General features: G+C 41.0%; 1 protein-coding gene across 1 annotated transcript; it reads left to right on the top strand.

Moving 5' to 3' along the window:
• The first annotated feature begins 8,656 nt into the window (after positions 1–8,656).
• On the top strand, positions 8,657–16,778 carry LOC137977394 (uncharacterized). The gene is made up of 5 exons (XM_068824614.1): positions 8,657–8,940; positions 9,717–9,770; positions 10,898–11,075; positions 12,758–12,859; positions 16,759–16,778. The coding sequence occupies exons 2-5, from the start codon at positions 9,741–9,743 to the stop codon at positions 16,776–16,778; spliced, it is 330 nt and encodes a 109-aa protein (XP_068680715.1). The 5' UTR covers positions 8,657–8,940; positions 9,717–9,740.

The raw sequence follows: 16,778 nt of genomic DNA, 5'->3' as shown, positions 1-16,778 counted from the left end.
AGGTTGTTTCTGTCCCACGGTCGAACGGGTCAAAGGACCACTGGCCGCATAATCTTGTAAATCTTGTACGGAAATACTTTAATCGCGTTGAATCTGAGCCCTTTATTCGGGGGAAATACTTCCATCCAACAACGGACGTACCATCAAATCCCGTTGAGACACGAGGACATTAGTGTCGAGTCCTTGGGGGTCGAGTCCCAGCTCACAAAACAACTTGTTGGGATCCTGGGAGGGTGCTGGCCAGCGTCTCACTAAATTCCTCCAGCAATGGGCCTCTGGGTGTCCCTAATCCGGCCGACAACGTGCAAGGGGTCGTATCTCGGATGGATCCCGCTCCGGACGGGATCTGGGCAGCCATGGTCACTCAAATATTGGGCTCGGCTACCACGTCGTTGAGGTTTGCGTTGAGGACGATATCGGGCGAGTTGGAATCGTCCATTTTTCCACATGCTTGGAAGAAGGCTGAAGTTGTCCCTCATCTGAAGAAGGTGACCATGAGGTGCCAGATAACAATAGGCCGATCTCGCTCCTCCCAGTACTATCCAAAGTGGCTGAGAAACTTGTATTACAACAGTGCACTTCCTTCCTGTCAGACAAAAATCGCCTGACCAAACATCAAAGTGGTTACAAGAGATATCATTCCACTGAGACCCTCAGCCTTCTGGTCACAGATCACCTTTTCAATGCTATTGACGAAATGAAAGTTACTGCCATGGTACTTATTGATTTAAGTAAGGCCTTCGATAGCATCTGTCATTCTATCTCAGGAAAATCTATGAATGCCCTACATTGGTTCCAAAGCTATCTTACAGAAAGGAAAGAAACTACTCGCGTTGGAATATCAACATCCTTGCCATTAACTGTAACTCACGGTGTCCCACAGGGTTCCATCTCGGGACCCGTGTTACTCAGTTTATATATGAATGACTTACCTGATGCTATCAAAATCTTCTCAGTTGAGTCTTATGTTGATGACACAAAGCTTTTCTTATCCTTTGCAACTAATGACAACGTCAACTGTTCTTAGTCAGATTGCTCAAGACCTTAGCAGAGTAGAAGAGTGGTGTCGCACTAATCGGCTACTCATCAAACCTCAAAAAACGAAATTCATGCTTTTTGGAACAAGTCAGTTGGTTGGAAGATTGAGTGGTATTACTATCTCCTTCCTTGGTAAAGAGTTATCTCCATCGCCCTCTTGCAAATATTTGGGAGTGATATTTGATAGCCACCTATCGTTTAATTACACATAGATTACGTATCATCCTCGTTGTTAGGAAAACTGTGCCAAATGAACAGAGTCGGACACCTGTGTACGAAAGACGTCCTTTTATTTATCCTGAATTATTTGGTATTTTGTAAGCTGTTCTACTATTCAACTGTGTGGTTGGGAGCTACACAACAGAATATTCGCAAGCTGCAGCTATTACAGAACTTTGCTGCTAGAATATTAACTGACAAAAGAAAGTATGACCACATCTCACGGTGCCAACTAATTCAAAGGTTTTTTCCCCGGTTTATGATTTTGCAGAAAGTGTAGATCTTAACAAGTGCCATATAAATCCAAAAAGAAAATTGCGGGTAGCCACGCATTTTTCAAAGATAATTCAAGAATAATATTTGTAAAAAGCTTTAAATTACAAAACAATGTAAACAATTGAAGCTTAATTATCTCTCGAAAATGCATGGTTACCCCTAATTTTCTTTTTGAATACCAAAAGTACTTTCTAAGATCTACTTTTTCCGGATAGTTTTAAACCGCGCAAAAATATCCCTGAATTAGTATCACCGATAGGAAACCCTAGTCTCTTGAGATGCGCAGAACGTATGCGCAGTAACAATAGTAGGCACAGTCCTTAAGGAACTCAGTTGGCTGCCCATAAATGAAATGCTACAGCTCAGAGACGTCACTATGGCATTCCGCGAAATGGTCTTGGCCAATTTCCCAGGTAGAAGCCGATCTTGACACAATTGCAAGACCATGATGTTTCGATGATGCGATTCACGCGTTAAGAGATCCAACACGCGTTTGTCGTTGCCTCCTTTGTCCATGAGATCGTCCAAGACCAACACCCTGCCTTGTGTCGAACCAAACCATTGTTGAAGATCGTCGACTTCGGGTATGCCTGGGTGAAGTTGGACCCCACGACGTTTCATGCTATCGAACCGCGGTTGCCACACAGCGTAACAATAATGACACGGTCGAGATTTACCTCCTTCGAACACCGTGCCTTTGGTCAAGAGGGCTTCGGTCAACAGTGTCAAAAGCAGACCTGAGATCAAGCGGCACAAGGATGGTAACGTGCTGCAAGTTCATATTTTACAGGATATCATTTTAAAATTGAATTAACAGAGTGAGTTCTGGGTACAATGTCAAAATTAAAAACGGCGTTCTCTGGTAAAAATTATTTAAAATGTGAGCTTTCGACAGCCAGTCTACTGTCTTCGACGGATATAAACATGTGATACGCATGAATTAAAAATGGGTAGAAAGAATGTTCGGAGGAATGCTAAAAGCGTTAAGATTAGTGTTTGTTTAAAAAAATGTTGTATCGTCTAGGGAGTGGGCATGAATTGTTGTCCGCCTCAACAGTTTTGGCCGTATGCCATGACTCAAGTGTCTTTCTAATGCGATTATATCCTTTGTCAATAATCGTGGAGTTATATCAAAGTCAATTACATGATCAAAAGTCCATGCATGTTTTGCTACGTTAGAACCTTTAGCACATTGTTTTATATTCCTGATATGTTTTTTCTTCCTAGTGCTGAATGATCTTTTTGTTTCACCAATGTAACTCCATGGACAAGATACGAACGGGATTTTGTAAACAACATTGCATTGAGCGTCTCTAGGAGGTCGAAACTTGGGAGCAGGGAATTCCTGTTGGAGAGTTTTAGTTGGTTTGTTAGTGACTTGAATGTCGTGAGTCTTACGGATTTGCGTGAGTGGCTCAGTAATGCCTTTAATGTACGGAAGGATCGCAAAGTTCTGTCGATTCTAGGCCTTTAAACAAATATCCGGATATTTTTTGAGATATTTAGAAGTTTCGGAGATATTTAGAGAATTTTGGGATATTTACAGCTGTATTTAGAAAACCTTTTAGAGTTTTTTGGCTGTTTTCCAGCTTTTCCTCGCTATTATCTTGACAGATTACTCAGTTCTGTCATTCTATGCGATTCTATGCTAGAAATAGTGGTTTCCCGCTTAAATAATATAATGTATTCCATATCACTAGCAGCCATTTGTCAAAATGGAGGATGCTGGAAACAATGAGCCTGAACCTTCTTCAGGCTCTGAGTCTACTCCTTCTACTTCTACTTCTACTTTGCATCCATGTTGTTTTGAAAGTTGCTTTATTTCCATAATACTAGTTTTAGACAATCTCTGACATACTTTTCAGCTCCCGGTGGGGAAAATTTTGGCCTACGGGGTTCAAAATCGGTTTATTTTTAAAACAAAAATACGAGATATTTCGAGATATTTAGAGGATTTTTCGAGATATTTAGAAAATGTTTTGGGGTATTTAGACATTTTTTTGAGAATTTCCGGAAAGATATTTAGGCGATTTTGCGTGATATTTGTGTAAAGACCTAGTCCATTCGTTGGGTCAGCCCATTTGAAGAACATATTGACAAATTCATCAGGTGTTGGTGTTTGTCGGTGTTGACGATTTCCTCCTTATAATACCAGAAGTGATTTTTGGCGGGTAACTTTTAGACTGTAGATTTAAAGCTCTGTGTAGAAGTGTCGCAGCACCGCTAATTTTATGTTTTTTGTCGTGGTCAGAGTCGAAATCACGATATCTATCTGTATGTGTACGTTTCCAATAGACGTCAACAGAATCGCGCGAGACGAGGGTGTCAAGAAATGACAACTGGTTATTGGATTCATGTTCGAAGGTGAAGAAAATATGCGGGTCGATATAGTTCAGTGTATTGTGGAAGGAGGAGACTTCTGGATTATCGGTTTAACATCGCTAGCTGACAGCATCTTAAAGGCAGGTAACGATGGCACAGACTCAGCGAGAACAGCGGAGGGATTGTCATCTCCTAGATTTGAATCAGTCTGATCGGTGTCGAGCTGCCTACGGATGGCTTCTATTTTATGAACAAAGTATTTTGCTAAGTCGTTAGAAAACTGAGTTGCATTGTCCAGATGAGGCGGGAGACCATCATCCGCTGTGCGGTTGAAAAAGCACTGACTAGCGCGGAATAGTTTCCTTGATCACCACTATCCTCGTCTATAAAGTTACTGTAAATCTCCCTGAGAGCCTTACTCATAAGACGGGTGGTTGCATTACGTTTGCTTTAAAACAGCAAGATCGGAGTCCAGTTGCGACTTCCTCCACCTCTTTCAGCTTTCCTTCCTTCACGCTTCGCCTCCCTGATCTCCTCACTAAACCATGGTGCACGAGCAGGTATCTGGACGGTGGTCCTTGTCATTAATAACGTAGCATGCTTGCATCCAAGAGAGCTTTCAGGGTGTCATTATAATATGTTATGAGTTCCTGAAGGTCATCTGATGGATTCTTGCATAACTCAGAAGAAGCCAAGTCCTCATTGAGGGAGTCTGCGTTAACTAAGTGCAGCTTTCTGTAGGAAACGTTCCGTGCAGTAAGTGGTGGCTTAACAGAGCGGATAGAGCACAGCACGGCTGCATGGTCTGAAATATATATCGGCTTAAGCGGGGGGAAATACTAAGGGTGCATTCTTTTAGGAGAATCCTGGCTATTCTCATTCCGGATTAGGAATAACAGAATTCGTGGAATATCAACTCGCAAGAAACGCATATTCTGAAAACGGAATACTATTAGCGAAGGTGACCTGGGAACTATTGTATCCGTGCATGCCCCAGTTCAGCGTTGGCACCGCGACTGAAAAAGGTTCCCGAAAGTTTGGAACACGAAATGGTGATATATGGCCATAAGTACCAGTTTTTTTGCCGGTCTCCTCGATTTTTGGGTTTTCTTAATTTTTTTTTTTTTTAAGAAATAAACTTTAACATAATACATTTCACAAAGTAGATACATGACAGAAATTTTCTTCAATTGCTAAAAACCTTAATGGAGAAAGATGACGAAGAATTTTTTGTGCTTGTAAGTGCTTTGCGTAGTGCAAGACGGCGGCGTAAATATGCTCGGATACAAGGGTTTGTAGAGGAAACCAATTAATGCCAACGTCATTTCTTTTGGCCCAAGCAAGGGCACTTTTTTTAAAATAACACAAACTGGTAGCTCTTCTTGTTCTAGCACCGGTAAAGAAACAGAACAGAAGTCAAGCATACCTGCATCTACGGTATACATTTTGGATCGCTATTCCATTCAAGTTTTTACAATTTTCAAGCTGCCGGCGGGCGACCGGCCGGCCGCGTATCATTTCCCGCCAAAAGATTCCCTAAAAACGCATATTCTGCCTATTCGGAGTGAACTGATATTCCGGTCATTCCGTTCATTCTGCTATCGGGAGCAGAATGAAGGGAATAGTATTCCGTTCATTCTGAAACCGGAATAGGTCCCAAAAGAACACGAATGCCGTCTATTCCGTGTCTTCCTATTCCGGAATAGTACCAAAAGAACGCGCCCCAAGCAACTGATCAGATTGGCGTGTAATGATTAAGGTCAAGGGCGTGGTCATGTTAGTGAGTTGGGCCAGTGATGTGTTGTTGAAGTCCGTATGACTTCAGTAAATCTATCAGTCTTTTGCAATCAGCGTCCAACACATTATCCACATGGATGTTAAAGTCCAGGCTGATAAGATATGCTGCTCTCGGCATAGAGCTATGGACTCCAGATTATCTGCGAACTCCGATTCAAAGGTACTCGGATGAACCTTGTGCTCATCGGAGCTCGGTGTTTGAGCGGAGGTTGTGTGAACAGGGCTGTTGATCGATCCACATAAAAAATTCAAAAGATTCTTTCTCGCCCGCATCGATCTTTTGTACATGAGAGTCTCTATACAGAAGCGCCGTTCCGCTACCACACATAAATACATCCATACATGCTTTATTTTAACAAGGTAAAACCTCTAGTAAAAATACAATAGGTATAGTACAATAAAATTAAGTATCTACTCTAGTAATAAAAATACTGTTTTACAAGGTTGCCTAACCCTCATTTTCATAAAATCGGTTTATTTCTTTTTGAAAAGATTTAACTGATTCGATCGTACGTTGGGTAAGCTGCGCCATTTTGAGGCCGCACTGTATCTAAAACTCTTTTTGAGATAGTTGGTATTTGGTTTGGGCAAATGAAGCCTCATTTCTAAATTCCTGACATTATAGTTTGTGGTGCGAATTGAAAACAGGTCCTGTAGATAAGTGCAGCAAGTGCGTGTGGGCCCTCAATGCGCTCGATCCGCACAATCAAGACCTCGGGCCGATATTCTCCAAGTACGGCCTTCATCATAGGTCAATAAAATATATATAAACCGCAAATTAATGTCACGGACAACAGCAAAATACATTTTGTGGTTTGTGATTTAGGCTGATTTTCCACAAAGGAGTGTATGGGAAGGGAGGGAAATGAAATTCACTTTAGATCTCGGGGATATATATTTTTGGCAAATTCTATTTTGTCTTATCCCTTTGGTGGTGTTCTCGGCCAGTAAATTAAGGAAACAAATTAAGGTTGAGCTACAAAAAAATTAAAGTCAAAAGACTAATACTGCCAAGAAAGAGGAATCTTGATGTCCAAAAAACCGTCTTGGCGCTGTATTACAGTGCTCATCGGCAGTCATAATTTCAATAATAATGGCCGTTTTCACACTCAAGACTAACAAATCGTCCTAATGTTTTTTCGACTAATGTTTATTAAAAGCTACCGATTTCGCTGTAGTTGTACTGTCATGCGTCAAGGCATGAACCTTTGAAAATTGTGATCATAGATCTCTTTATTCTAGAACCCAACTCATCTTTTGCCAACGGCCTTTCTTTCTCGCTCTCAATTTTTTTTCCAAACAAGATAAGTCTTAATTTTTATGTTTATTTTTAATTTTCTTGATTAAATGAAAAGGAAAAACTCAAGGAAATGGGACAAGAAGAAGCCCCAAGGTATAGTTTTATTGAAAAAATAATGAAGTATGAATATTGATGAACATTTATTACCTGTCGAGTGCTTTTTTTTTTTCCTGTTCGTAGTCACAAATGTGCATACCCCACGGATATTGAATTAAGCTCCGCTCGGGTGAATCCAATCTACGAAATATCTAGATCTTGTTTCGTTCTTGTGTGAACATTATTTTGCATTGAACGAATACTCCAATCGACATGCTTGAATTAAGCTCCGCTCGGGTGAATCCAATCTACGAAATATCTAGATCTTGTTTCGTTCTTGTGTGAACATTATTTTGCATTGAACGAATACTCCAATCGACATGCTTCTTGCGAACCAGTTTGTTCAGTCGTTCGTTCGACGTAGAAATGAGATAACATAATCGCTTTCAACTGACAAACAAAATAAAAAATGACATCAAGTTAAAAAAAAAACAGCTGTCGACGTCACGAGGACTTCGCAGTGGTCCCCCATCCAAGTACTGTCCCCATTCGAAGGGGCTTAATATTAGTTGACACTTAGACTAGCATGAAGGATTGTGACCTTTGTGCTAAATTCGCGCCCATCTTGTCGAACCTTACACGCTTAAAAGAAAAAAACATGAAAACGAACAAAACCCCGCTGTCTTGCAGTTATTTTGTCACAGATGTATCCTTTGTTTCATGAGTTGTTGGTAACACGCAAGGTAACTTTGATCACAGGCGGCCGCTAAAATCGATGTCACTTTCGTTTTTGCGATTTTACTTGTACAACCAAAGTACGATAAAAAAATTAAACGTAGCGAAAATCTCCCAAAATGTTTTTAGCTGATGATAACTTTTCTTATTACATCCATTTAGAAATTACCGGTGATCCTTGCAATCTGATTGGCTCTCAGCAGTGCGATTGCACTACCACACGTACGCAATGCGTGCCTATTTTTATAATATCCCGTATCTCGTCAATTTTCCCCTCAAATATCCTGATCCATATAATTTTTTACCTAAATGTTCCGTATCTAGTAGTAATGAATTATCACTGGGAGCCCTCACTCCCAAACACCCCGGGCAGAAGTAAGTTGTCGGAAGAGGCGAGACCGGAGGCGGAAGGAGTGGGAGTCATGGCAACACGCTGGCGATCGCTGTGGGGAGGTGGGAGGGTCGAACGCCCGACGTCCGTTCAAAGCCAAAAAGAGGAATAAACGGGATAAAACAAGCCTATTTATGCCAAAATGGTAACAAATTATGCAAATAGGGTTCTCCCATGGAACAACAGATGCACGGAAATTCTCAATTTAAAATCTCAAGGGAATAAGGGGCGTTTGTACATGATGGCCCTCAGTGAGAATAGCATTAATAATAAGAGATAACCCCTATTTCTGTTAGTTAAATGACAGATTTATCTTTTTGGTAAACATTCGCCATTTGCCGAAGTTTACCCGTGGTTGTAGTTCACTGTAACTGGACAATTTGTGTTAAGTGTTTTTGCATCCCACGGATACGCCTTATAGGCTTCTTGCTATAAATAAGCCTGCGTTTACACAAGGCCCGTAACGATGGTGAACACTGGTGTTACTTCGGTGGCTGGGAAAACACAAAATTGAGGCTTTTCAGAGACACACCGGGCTTTGGACTGAAGAAGATTTCCGTAGCTAACTCGCGTCCCCGAGTCGCAAGAAAACCATTTAAGAAGGCATAGGAAAGGGGCTATAAGCTAAGCTGCGAGCAATGCACGGCGGACCATACGAATCCCCAGCTGAAATCTTAATATGACCTCTGGCGGGTATGAACAACTTTGTCAAGTAGGGTAGCCTTTAATTTGTATTGAAGAAGCGAAACGTTTTTTTTTTTTTTTTTATTAGGGAACTGTCTCGAAAATTTGCGTAATTCCCCAAGGAAAAACATCTGCGAGAGAGGTAGTAGCTATAGGTGTCAATTAAATAGATTCACTTCGGTGGTAGGTATTTCTAGATCTGCGATGCCAAGTTCACGTTTAACAAACTTATTCGTGATCATTTTAGTTGTTCATCTTCCACAAACAAGCCCAGTTATTCTAGGTTTAAATCCACGTGATGACACGGCCATGTTGGTGAACAAAACAATAGAAAATGGGCCCACAAAGTTTGCGTAATAACAGAGTCAAATTCCCAAAAGACATTGTACACCAACATGGCCTTCGTGACGTCAGATGAAAACCATCAAAACACGACCTGGATTTTGGGGAATGTTATCTTTCTGGTAATCTCTCGCCATTTTCCGAAGTTTACCCGTGGTTGTAGTTCACTGTAACTGGACAATTTGTGTTAAGTGTTTTTGCATCCCACGGATACGCCCTTATAGGCTTCTTGTTGTAAATAAGCCTGCGTTCACACAAGGCCCGTAAAGATGATGAACAGTGGCGTTACTTCGGTGGCTGGGAAAACACAAAATTGAGGCTTTTCAGAGACACACCGGGCTTTGGACAGAAGAAGATTTCCGTAGCTAACTCGCGTCCCCGAGTCGCAAGAAAACCATTTAAGAAGGCATAGCCACAAAACGCCAAGAAAGGGGCTATAAGCGAAGCGGCGAGCAATGCACGGCGGACCATACGAATCCCCAGCTGAAATCTTAACATGACCTCTGGCGGGTATGAACAACTGCAAAGTAGGGTAGCCTTTGTATTGAACTAGCGAAACGGCTTTTTTTTTATTAGGTACTTGTCTCGAAGTTTTGCAACATGCTCGAAGGAAATACAATCACGAGAAAGGTAATAGCTATAGGTGTTAATTAAATAGATTCACTTCGGTGGTAAGCATTTCTGAATCATTCTGCGATGCCAAGTTCACGTTTAACAAACTTATTCGTGATCATTTCATTGATCGTTCATCTTTTACAAACAAACCCAGTTATTCTAGGTCTAAATCCACGTGATGACACGGCCATGTTGGTGAACAAAACAATAGAAAATGGCCCAACAAATTTTGCAAAACAATAGAGTCAAATTTCCAAAAACCATTGTACACCATCGTGGCCTCTGTGACGTCAGATGAAAACCATAAAAACACGAAATGGATTTTGGGAAGAAAACTAAAATTTGCCGTAGTGTGTTGACGTTTTCCAAAGAACTCAGTTGAGACTTGGTTGCTTTACACAGCAGATTCTTGTAGAATGCGACACCAACGAAAACGCGACAATACAATACATACCAAGTCCCCCATAGGGGCTTTTCAGCACCATTGAGACATGATAAATGAAATGACCGAAAAGAACAACAGCAACTGTTAAGGATCCCAACTGGCCGCAGGCCAACCATTTGGTTATTTACAAGTGTAGTTGAACCAGGGACTACAAGGAACAAATTCAACGAGTGGTCAGAACGGGTCTTACGGGTCTTAAGGACGGGATCTCCTGATCCCAAGACTAGGACCCTAACCACTGGGCCGCACTCCCTGCACGACTTAATATAATCTCAGCCATCGTCACTGTTGTGTGACCATTTTAACATGTTTGTATAAAACAAAGTTTAAGACTTTTTGACTGTTGTCCAGGGGCCGGTTGCTCGAAGCCTGGTTAGCGCTAACCGTTGGTTAAGAGGTAGCAGAACCTATAGGTTTCCATGGTATTTAACGCGGGTTAGCGCTAACCATGCTTCAAACAACCGGCCCCAGATAGTTTTCACGTTAGGTCTTCGCCGCCAAGTTGGTGGACAGTGAACATACGATCTCTCATTGGCGTCTTTGTTCGACCATTCACATTTCACTTTACATCATTTTTGATCGTCCCTTTGCTAAACTTCTGTACTGTACTCATCGTAAGAATGCAGCTATTACAACAGCTCTCAGAATTAGTTCAGAAAACAATGAACACGAATGCCGTAACATTATTTTTCTTCAGAAATGGGTTTCATTTATGCGTAATATGATGGATACCTTAATCAGATCTTCTGATAAGGACGAACCTGACATAGAACGACAAGAAAATGCAATGATGACTTCAGATCTTTGCGAAAATGTTGTCGCTGCTGCCTGCTTAAATGAGTCAATGCCATTCGACAATCAAACAAGTGAATTTGGTGAGTGTCATTTTTTTAATGAACTGAATGGGCAACGTTTGACGATTTCACGTAATACGTCTTCTGCTGCAGATCGGAACATTACAGCAGCTACTATAGCTTCGCATGCTTTTCTACAGCAATTGTAGAAGGGTATGTGAAAAGTCCATCTAAGCCAAGAGGTGCATGGATGGCCATGAAATGACGGTTGCGGGGAAGTATAAAAAGGAATGGGTACGGAGAGTGTGGCGCAAGGAAGAAAGTATAAAGAGAGGGAACGGATAGCGAAGGATGGATTAAAGGGAGAAAGGAGGGGAGGGGATGGGCAGAGTGTGGAAAGGAGAGAGGGAGGAGAGACAGATGCATGGGATGGACTGGGAGAGGGGAGGGGTAGACAGCGGAGAGGTTGAAAGTGAAAGGGGAAGTGAAGGAGAAGGGTTTGGATAGTTGAAAGGAGAGAGAAGGGGATAGTAGAGAGATTATGGAAGTCGGGAAGGGTATAGACTTGCCACAAGTCGACCTCACGATAATCCCAGGAGAAAATGTTTTAGCGAGCAAATTGTGATTTTTCGTACGCGAAGTAAATGAGCGAGCGACGAAGTCGCGAGAGGTCGACTTGTCTCGCGCCAAAAAGCGAATGACGTCGTTCGCAAGTCCTGCACTTGATGGCGCAATCCGACGAAAACAGTCATGTTTGCTTCTACGAAATCGAAAGTGGAAATTTGTTGACTTTGTGCTAAAGGTATCAGAAACAAAGATGAAATAAAACGAAAGCTTATTTTCAATCTCGAGTCGCCGCTTGGAAAGGAGATCTCCAGTGTCATTTTTTGGACCAACACTTGTGCCGTGATTTGTGCTGATAGAAACACTAATTCGAAAGATTAGCAAGTAAAGGAAAGTTTCGAATCGTCAAGAAAGTCAATTGATTTCACTCATGAAAGATCAGGTAGGCTTCAGGTGTAGAAAACGTACTAGCCGGGATTAAAAGATACATCTTAGTGAAACTTAAGCTGATCATTTAGCGATGCAATGACTCTCGTCGATGAATACACGTGCATTTTTAATTTTTTTGTTCCATTCGACGAAAAATGTGTCGATGGTCGTTGAGAATCGCCTCGGGACTTCCAAACACCAGTTTATACTTAAGATTTTAAATGTGTTGTCTCCTACAAATGACGCTCTAATGCCACGACAATTGCGGCTGGAGGCCAAATCTTTCGTGATTGAAATCAGTGGAACAACTACGAATACGATAGCATTGCAATCCGCTCCAAGTAAACGACCAAAAGCGTACGAGACTAGTTCAAAGGTCAGACTTTTCCCAGCTCTGGTTGGAGAAGACACAAACAGATCTATGCAAGACAGATATTCTTGAATTATATTCCTCTGATAGTCGCGTAATTCGGAATATCTAGCATGTTGGAAGTCACGCTTCACTGCGTGTGGCAAACTTTGATTGACAACTCTATCCCCTGGGGTCCACGAGGGCTACTCTGATTGGCCTACCTCAGCGACCCGTTTTTGGGTCGCTAAAATTGGCGCCAATCAAGTGTGAAAAGTCCTTCGTTCCGCGCGTATCTAGACGAAGGACTTTTCGAAAGTCTAGGAAGGGTAGGGCTGGGCGATAAGAGCTTGACAGAAAATTTGACATGTATTTTTAAAGAAACTTTGTCGCTTATCCTATTCATAACTTTTTCTTGAAGATTTAAACGTGACTCGAATTTTCAGAGAGGAGATGTTTGGATTTGAGTTCAATGGGGGCGATTGGATTACGATTTCAGTTGACGATACTAATGAAACCAACGGTGAGCTCTTTAAGCTGCTTTTAGAGACAAATGGTGCATCATTTAACTATAACGCGAACATGGAACATTACGAAAGTTATGTCATGGCTTCGGGTGGTTAATCCATCAGATCCACCTAGAAACACATGACCTTGAAACGTGTAAATTTCAAGTCTTTTTTTTTTTTGGAACAAAGCTGGGGATATTAGGACACCAATTCTACGCCCAAATATGGACAAAAGTGAGATGGAAGCTACACGCGCGGAAAAATGTATGAGCTATGTTGCATCCAAATAAGGAAATCTTTGCACTCAAAAAACCCCAGCTCTGAACCAGAGTTAAACGCTTTAAGATCACGAGCATTTGATCCACCTTATTATATCCTCAGAAAAATATCGTGTTTCTTATTGGTCAATGACGAATGCACTAGGTTATAAAGTGCAATGCGGAAGTTGCTATGGGAGCACAGTGATGGAGTATTTTCAATTGTGGAGTATATAATACAAAAAAATCGTGTTAAGTTGAGCATCATTTTGTGATTTATGTGCCCATGTGATGTTTTGAAACTTCTCAAAATTGCACAAGCCGTAGGCACTCGCGTTTATACTATTACTTTTACACATATGTTACCAACCGAATTCGAGATCCGAACTGTAAGTTACAGACCGAGTTTTTCCGTTGATTTATGGCAAAGGAAAGGAACTTTATTTAAGTATCTAGTCCTTCTAGCGCTGGAGCACTAATTGGGAACATTGTAAACTGGAATTAACAATGAAAGCAAATCAAGTCAGATGTTGGTTTTTGAAGAGAGGGGAAACCGGAGTACCCGGAGGAAACCTCTCGGTGCAGAGTAGAGAACTGACAAACTCAACCCACATATGACGCCGAGTCTCGGAATCGAACCCGGGCCACATTGGTGGGAGGCAAGTGTTCTCACCACTGCGTGCATCCCTGCACCGCACTAGCGCGTAAGCTTTTATAAATTGTGTTCGTAAGAGTAGCATATTATACTACTAGCAGTGCCCATTTTTTGCCCAAATGACTCAAATTATGCTCGCTTTCCAAATTATGCCACAGTTTCTTAATTTTTTTTTTCATTTTGCAAAATGAGCGAAACAAGTCCAGAAAATGAATCACGATCGCGTAGCAAAGCGTTTTTGATGTCAAAAGCTCATCTTCTCTTCACGGTACTTTGCTTTCTTTGTCTGAACGCAACGGTCTCTGGCTATGTTTGCTGGTTCTTGTATGGTCTCTAGCTGCAAATATCGGGCAGTATAGCTGACGCCATTTTGCAAACTTGCAAATGAGAGGTACTGGGACCAAAACCATAAAGCAACTTCCGGTCACCATATAGCAACTTCAGTCATCTCGTGCCAGAATGCCAGCCTCTTAGGGAGGCTGTCTTTCCGTTTCTAAACCGCGAATGCGGTTGGTCTCAGGCTTATAAATATCTACCAACTATGCTAGAAGTGCTGTTTTTTTTAAAAATCTGCAAAAATCACGCTAAATTCCAACAATTAAGCCGAAAATTATGGCAGCACAATCAAAAGCCTAGAAGCGCGAAGCTCGCGAAAAAAAAACCAGGCTCTCGAACTTACAATACGGACCAAGAAAACGAGTTTATTAACATATTTGCTAAATCTCTGGGGTAAGAAGGCGTGCGCGGTAAAGGAAAGTAGTTAAATTCAAGCGGAAAGTTCATGAGCAGCCCTAAAAATCTGAAAACGAATAAATCTTGTTAGTTTTTTTAATCAGTTGCTTGCAAAATGTAAACAGTTTCACAAGTTTATTTGGCATAAACAACAACTTGCTGAAAAAGGTTGCATCAAGACATTCGAAGTCAATGTCACGAAATCCTTTTTATTTTCCTTCCCAACGTGTATTAACACTGGCTAAGAAGCAAACTTACACAGTGAATAATGTCGCGGTTGCCAAACATCAAGAGAAAGCTAACCTTTTTAAAATCAAGCTTTAGACTTAGACCATTATTCAGTAATGATTTTATATATATACTAATTAGTTTTGGTAAATAATCGGCACATCTTCTAGTCAGTTGATCTTTAGTGGTTAAGTGGATAAAAACAGTTCCTTGAAAGTGGGTGCTCCGGATTCAAATCCTGTCCAGTGGCTGCTTTTACCTATTTTCTTTTTATTTGCTACCACAAGTCCTGGGACAGAGTGATCAAAATGGAGGATAATACTTCATTTAAGGCAAACTGACAATGAAGGATAATCCTTCATTTGAGGGCCATGTGTTAGAAAACTCTTTACTGGGTTAATCATGTATTACCCTCTCAAAATAAAGAACATTGTATTGTATTGTATTAATTGTATTGTATTGTAGAACGTGTTGATTTTTAAACTAGTGAGCCTTTGACGTAATTTTCTCCTCGGTCCAGCACTCTCAAGATCTTAAAGTTAGTAATGGCAGACAACAAAGTAGGAAAATTCCAGTTAAAATAAACAAGTGTCTTTTTCAAATCAAGGCCTAAAACTTTGATCCCTTAGTGTTTTAGTTAACATAGTTTTGAAATCCAAAGAAAAATAAAAATTGATTTTTTGGTCGCAGGGGTACTTTAACATATTAATTTGCGAATGCCCCGTTTTCGTGGTAAACTAGACACTCGGATCTTGGTTGTATATCCCTGCTGCGCGGGTTTGTGAAATAGCAAGTGCCTTCTCTTACGAAGACACTTCAATAGCTGATGAATTTTCATCGCTTTATGAACGGGCCATATGATTGACTGTGATTGGCCACTTACATATGAAATGATTGATTTCACGGAAACTCCATTGATTGCACGTCCAATTATACTGATGAGCAAACTAGTTACTTTTTAAATTCTTTCGTTTTCCTTATGCAGGCTCGGTAGTTATGAGAGTGAGATATAAAAAACTACATAGACTGCCCTCGCCATTCTACTTGATCACTGTAAGTCCCCCTTGGTTATATTAAGCTCAAGGCACACTTCTTAATGTTTTAAAACATTTGATGATCAAAAAATGTTCAAGCCGAGAGACTGTGTCATCATGATCTTTTGAGACTGGAAAACGGTCATTTCACGTCGTTCAGCCACTGGCAACTTGTTGAACGGAACAAGGCTCGTCTTCTGTTTCGTTCAACTTCGCTTTCGTGGTGAATGGTCAGCTTTCAATTCGTATTCAACATTCAATTTTTTTCGGAGAAGAGCTGCAACAAGGATAAACAAACGTTGAACCTTTTTTTTTTCGCCAGCTCTCGGCACAATAACGAAATCTCGTACTCTGCGAAACCCTGAATGTATCTGTGGTGGTTAAGGTGCGCCTGGAATGCCAAGAAAAAGGTGATTTTGAATGGTGAAAGAACAAAAGAACAGAGTCGACGTGTGGGGGAATAATTCGCTTTTTTTTGTTAAACGCAAACTAAGGAAAATCCAAAGTATTCCCCTATATATCGGCATGACTGTTTTGTTGTACGCCATCAGGATACGAAAAATACTACGTGGACAAAATTCCTTTGGACGGTCATTTGAAACTCGCGGTTATCCATGATTTCAAAATTACTTCCAAAAGAGATAACACATTTTAAAACTCAAGAGCAGTTCCCCTCTCCCCCACCTTATAAAGTGTTGAAAGCCTAAGTTGGGTAGGGTGGGAGGAGGGGGTGGTCACGTACATTTTATGTGTTTTGTGTCCTGTTCAACTTCTTCACGCTTTATAAATAGACATTTAATTTCCTTGTTGTCAAAACGTAAAGCCAAGAAAATCATAAAGAAATTACTTCCCAACGAAGTGTCAGGTGGATCCTAATAGACTATAATTTGTTTCTTCCCTCGATCGGTTTGCTGAAGTCTGATGTTAATGTCACTTTTAGTCTTGTCTCGTTATCTTCACTTCATTCTGTTTTTTTTTGTTTGTTTGTTTGTTTGTTTCTTTTACAGGACGATTAACACCAATATAA

The sequence above is a fragment of the Montipora foliosa genome, chromosome 11, assembly GCF_036669935.1.
Source record: "Montipora foliosa isolate CH-2021 chromosome 11, ASM3666993v2, whole genome shotgun sequence".
Lineage (NCBI taxonomy): Eukaryota > Metazoa > Cnidaria > Anthozoa > Scleractinia > Acroporidae > Montipora > Montipora foliosa.
The sequence above is the reverse complement of the archived record's forward strand: the minus strand, read 5'-3'. Positions and strand labels throughout refer to the sequence as shown.

Excerpts from the sequence above, each read along its gene's own strand:
- LOC137977394 (XM_068824614.1), top strand. The coding sequence starts at position 9,741 with ATGCTCGAAGGAAATACAATCACGAGAAAG. Across the intron at positions 9,771-10,897 it reads GAAATACAATCACGAGAAAG|AAATGGGTTTCATTTATGCG; the intron begins GTAATAGCTATA and ends ATTTTTCTTCAG. Across the intron at positions 12,860-16,758 it reads CGATACTAATGAAACCAACG|GACGATTAACACCAATATAA; the intron begins GTGAGCTCTTTA and ends TTTCTTTTACAG.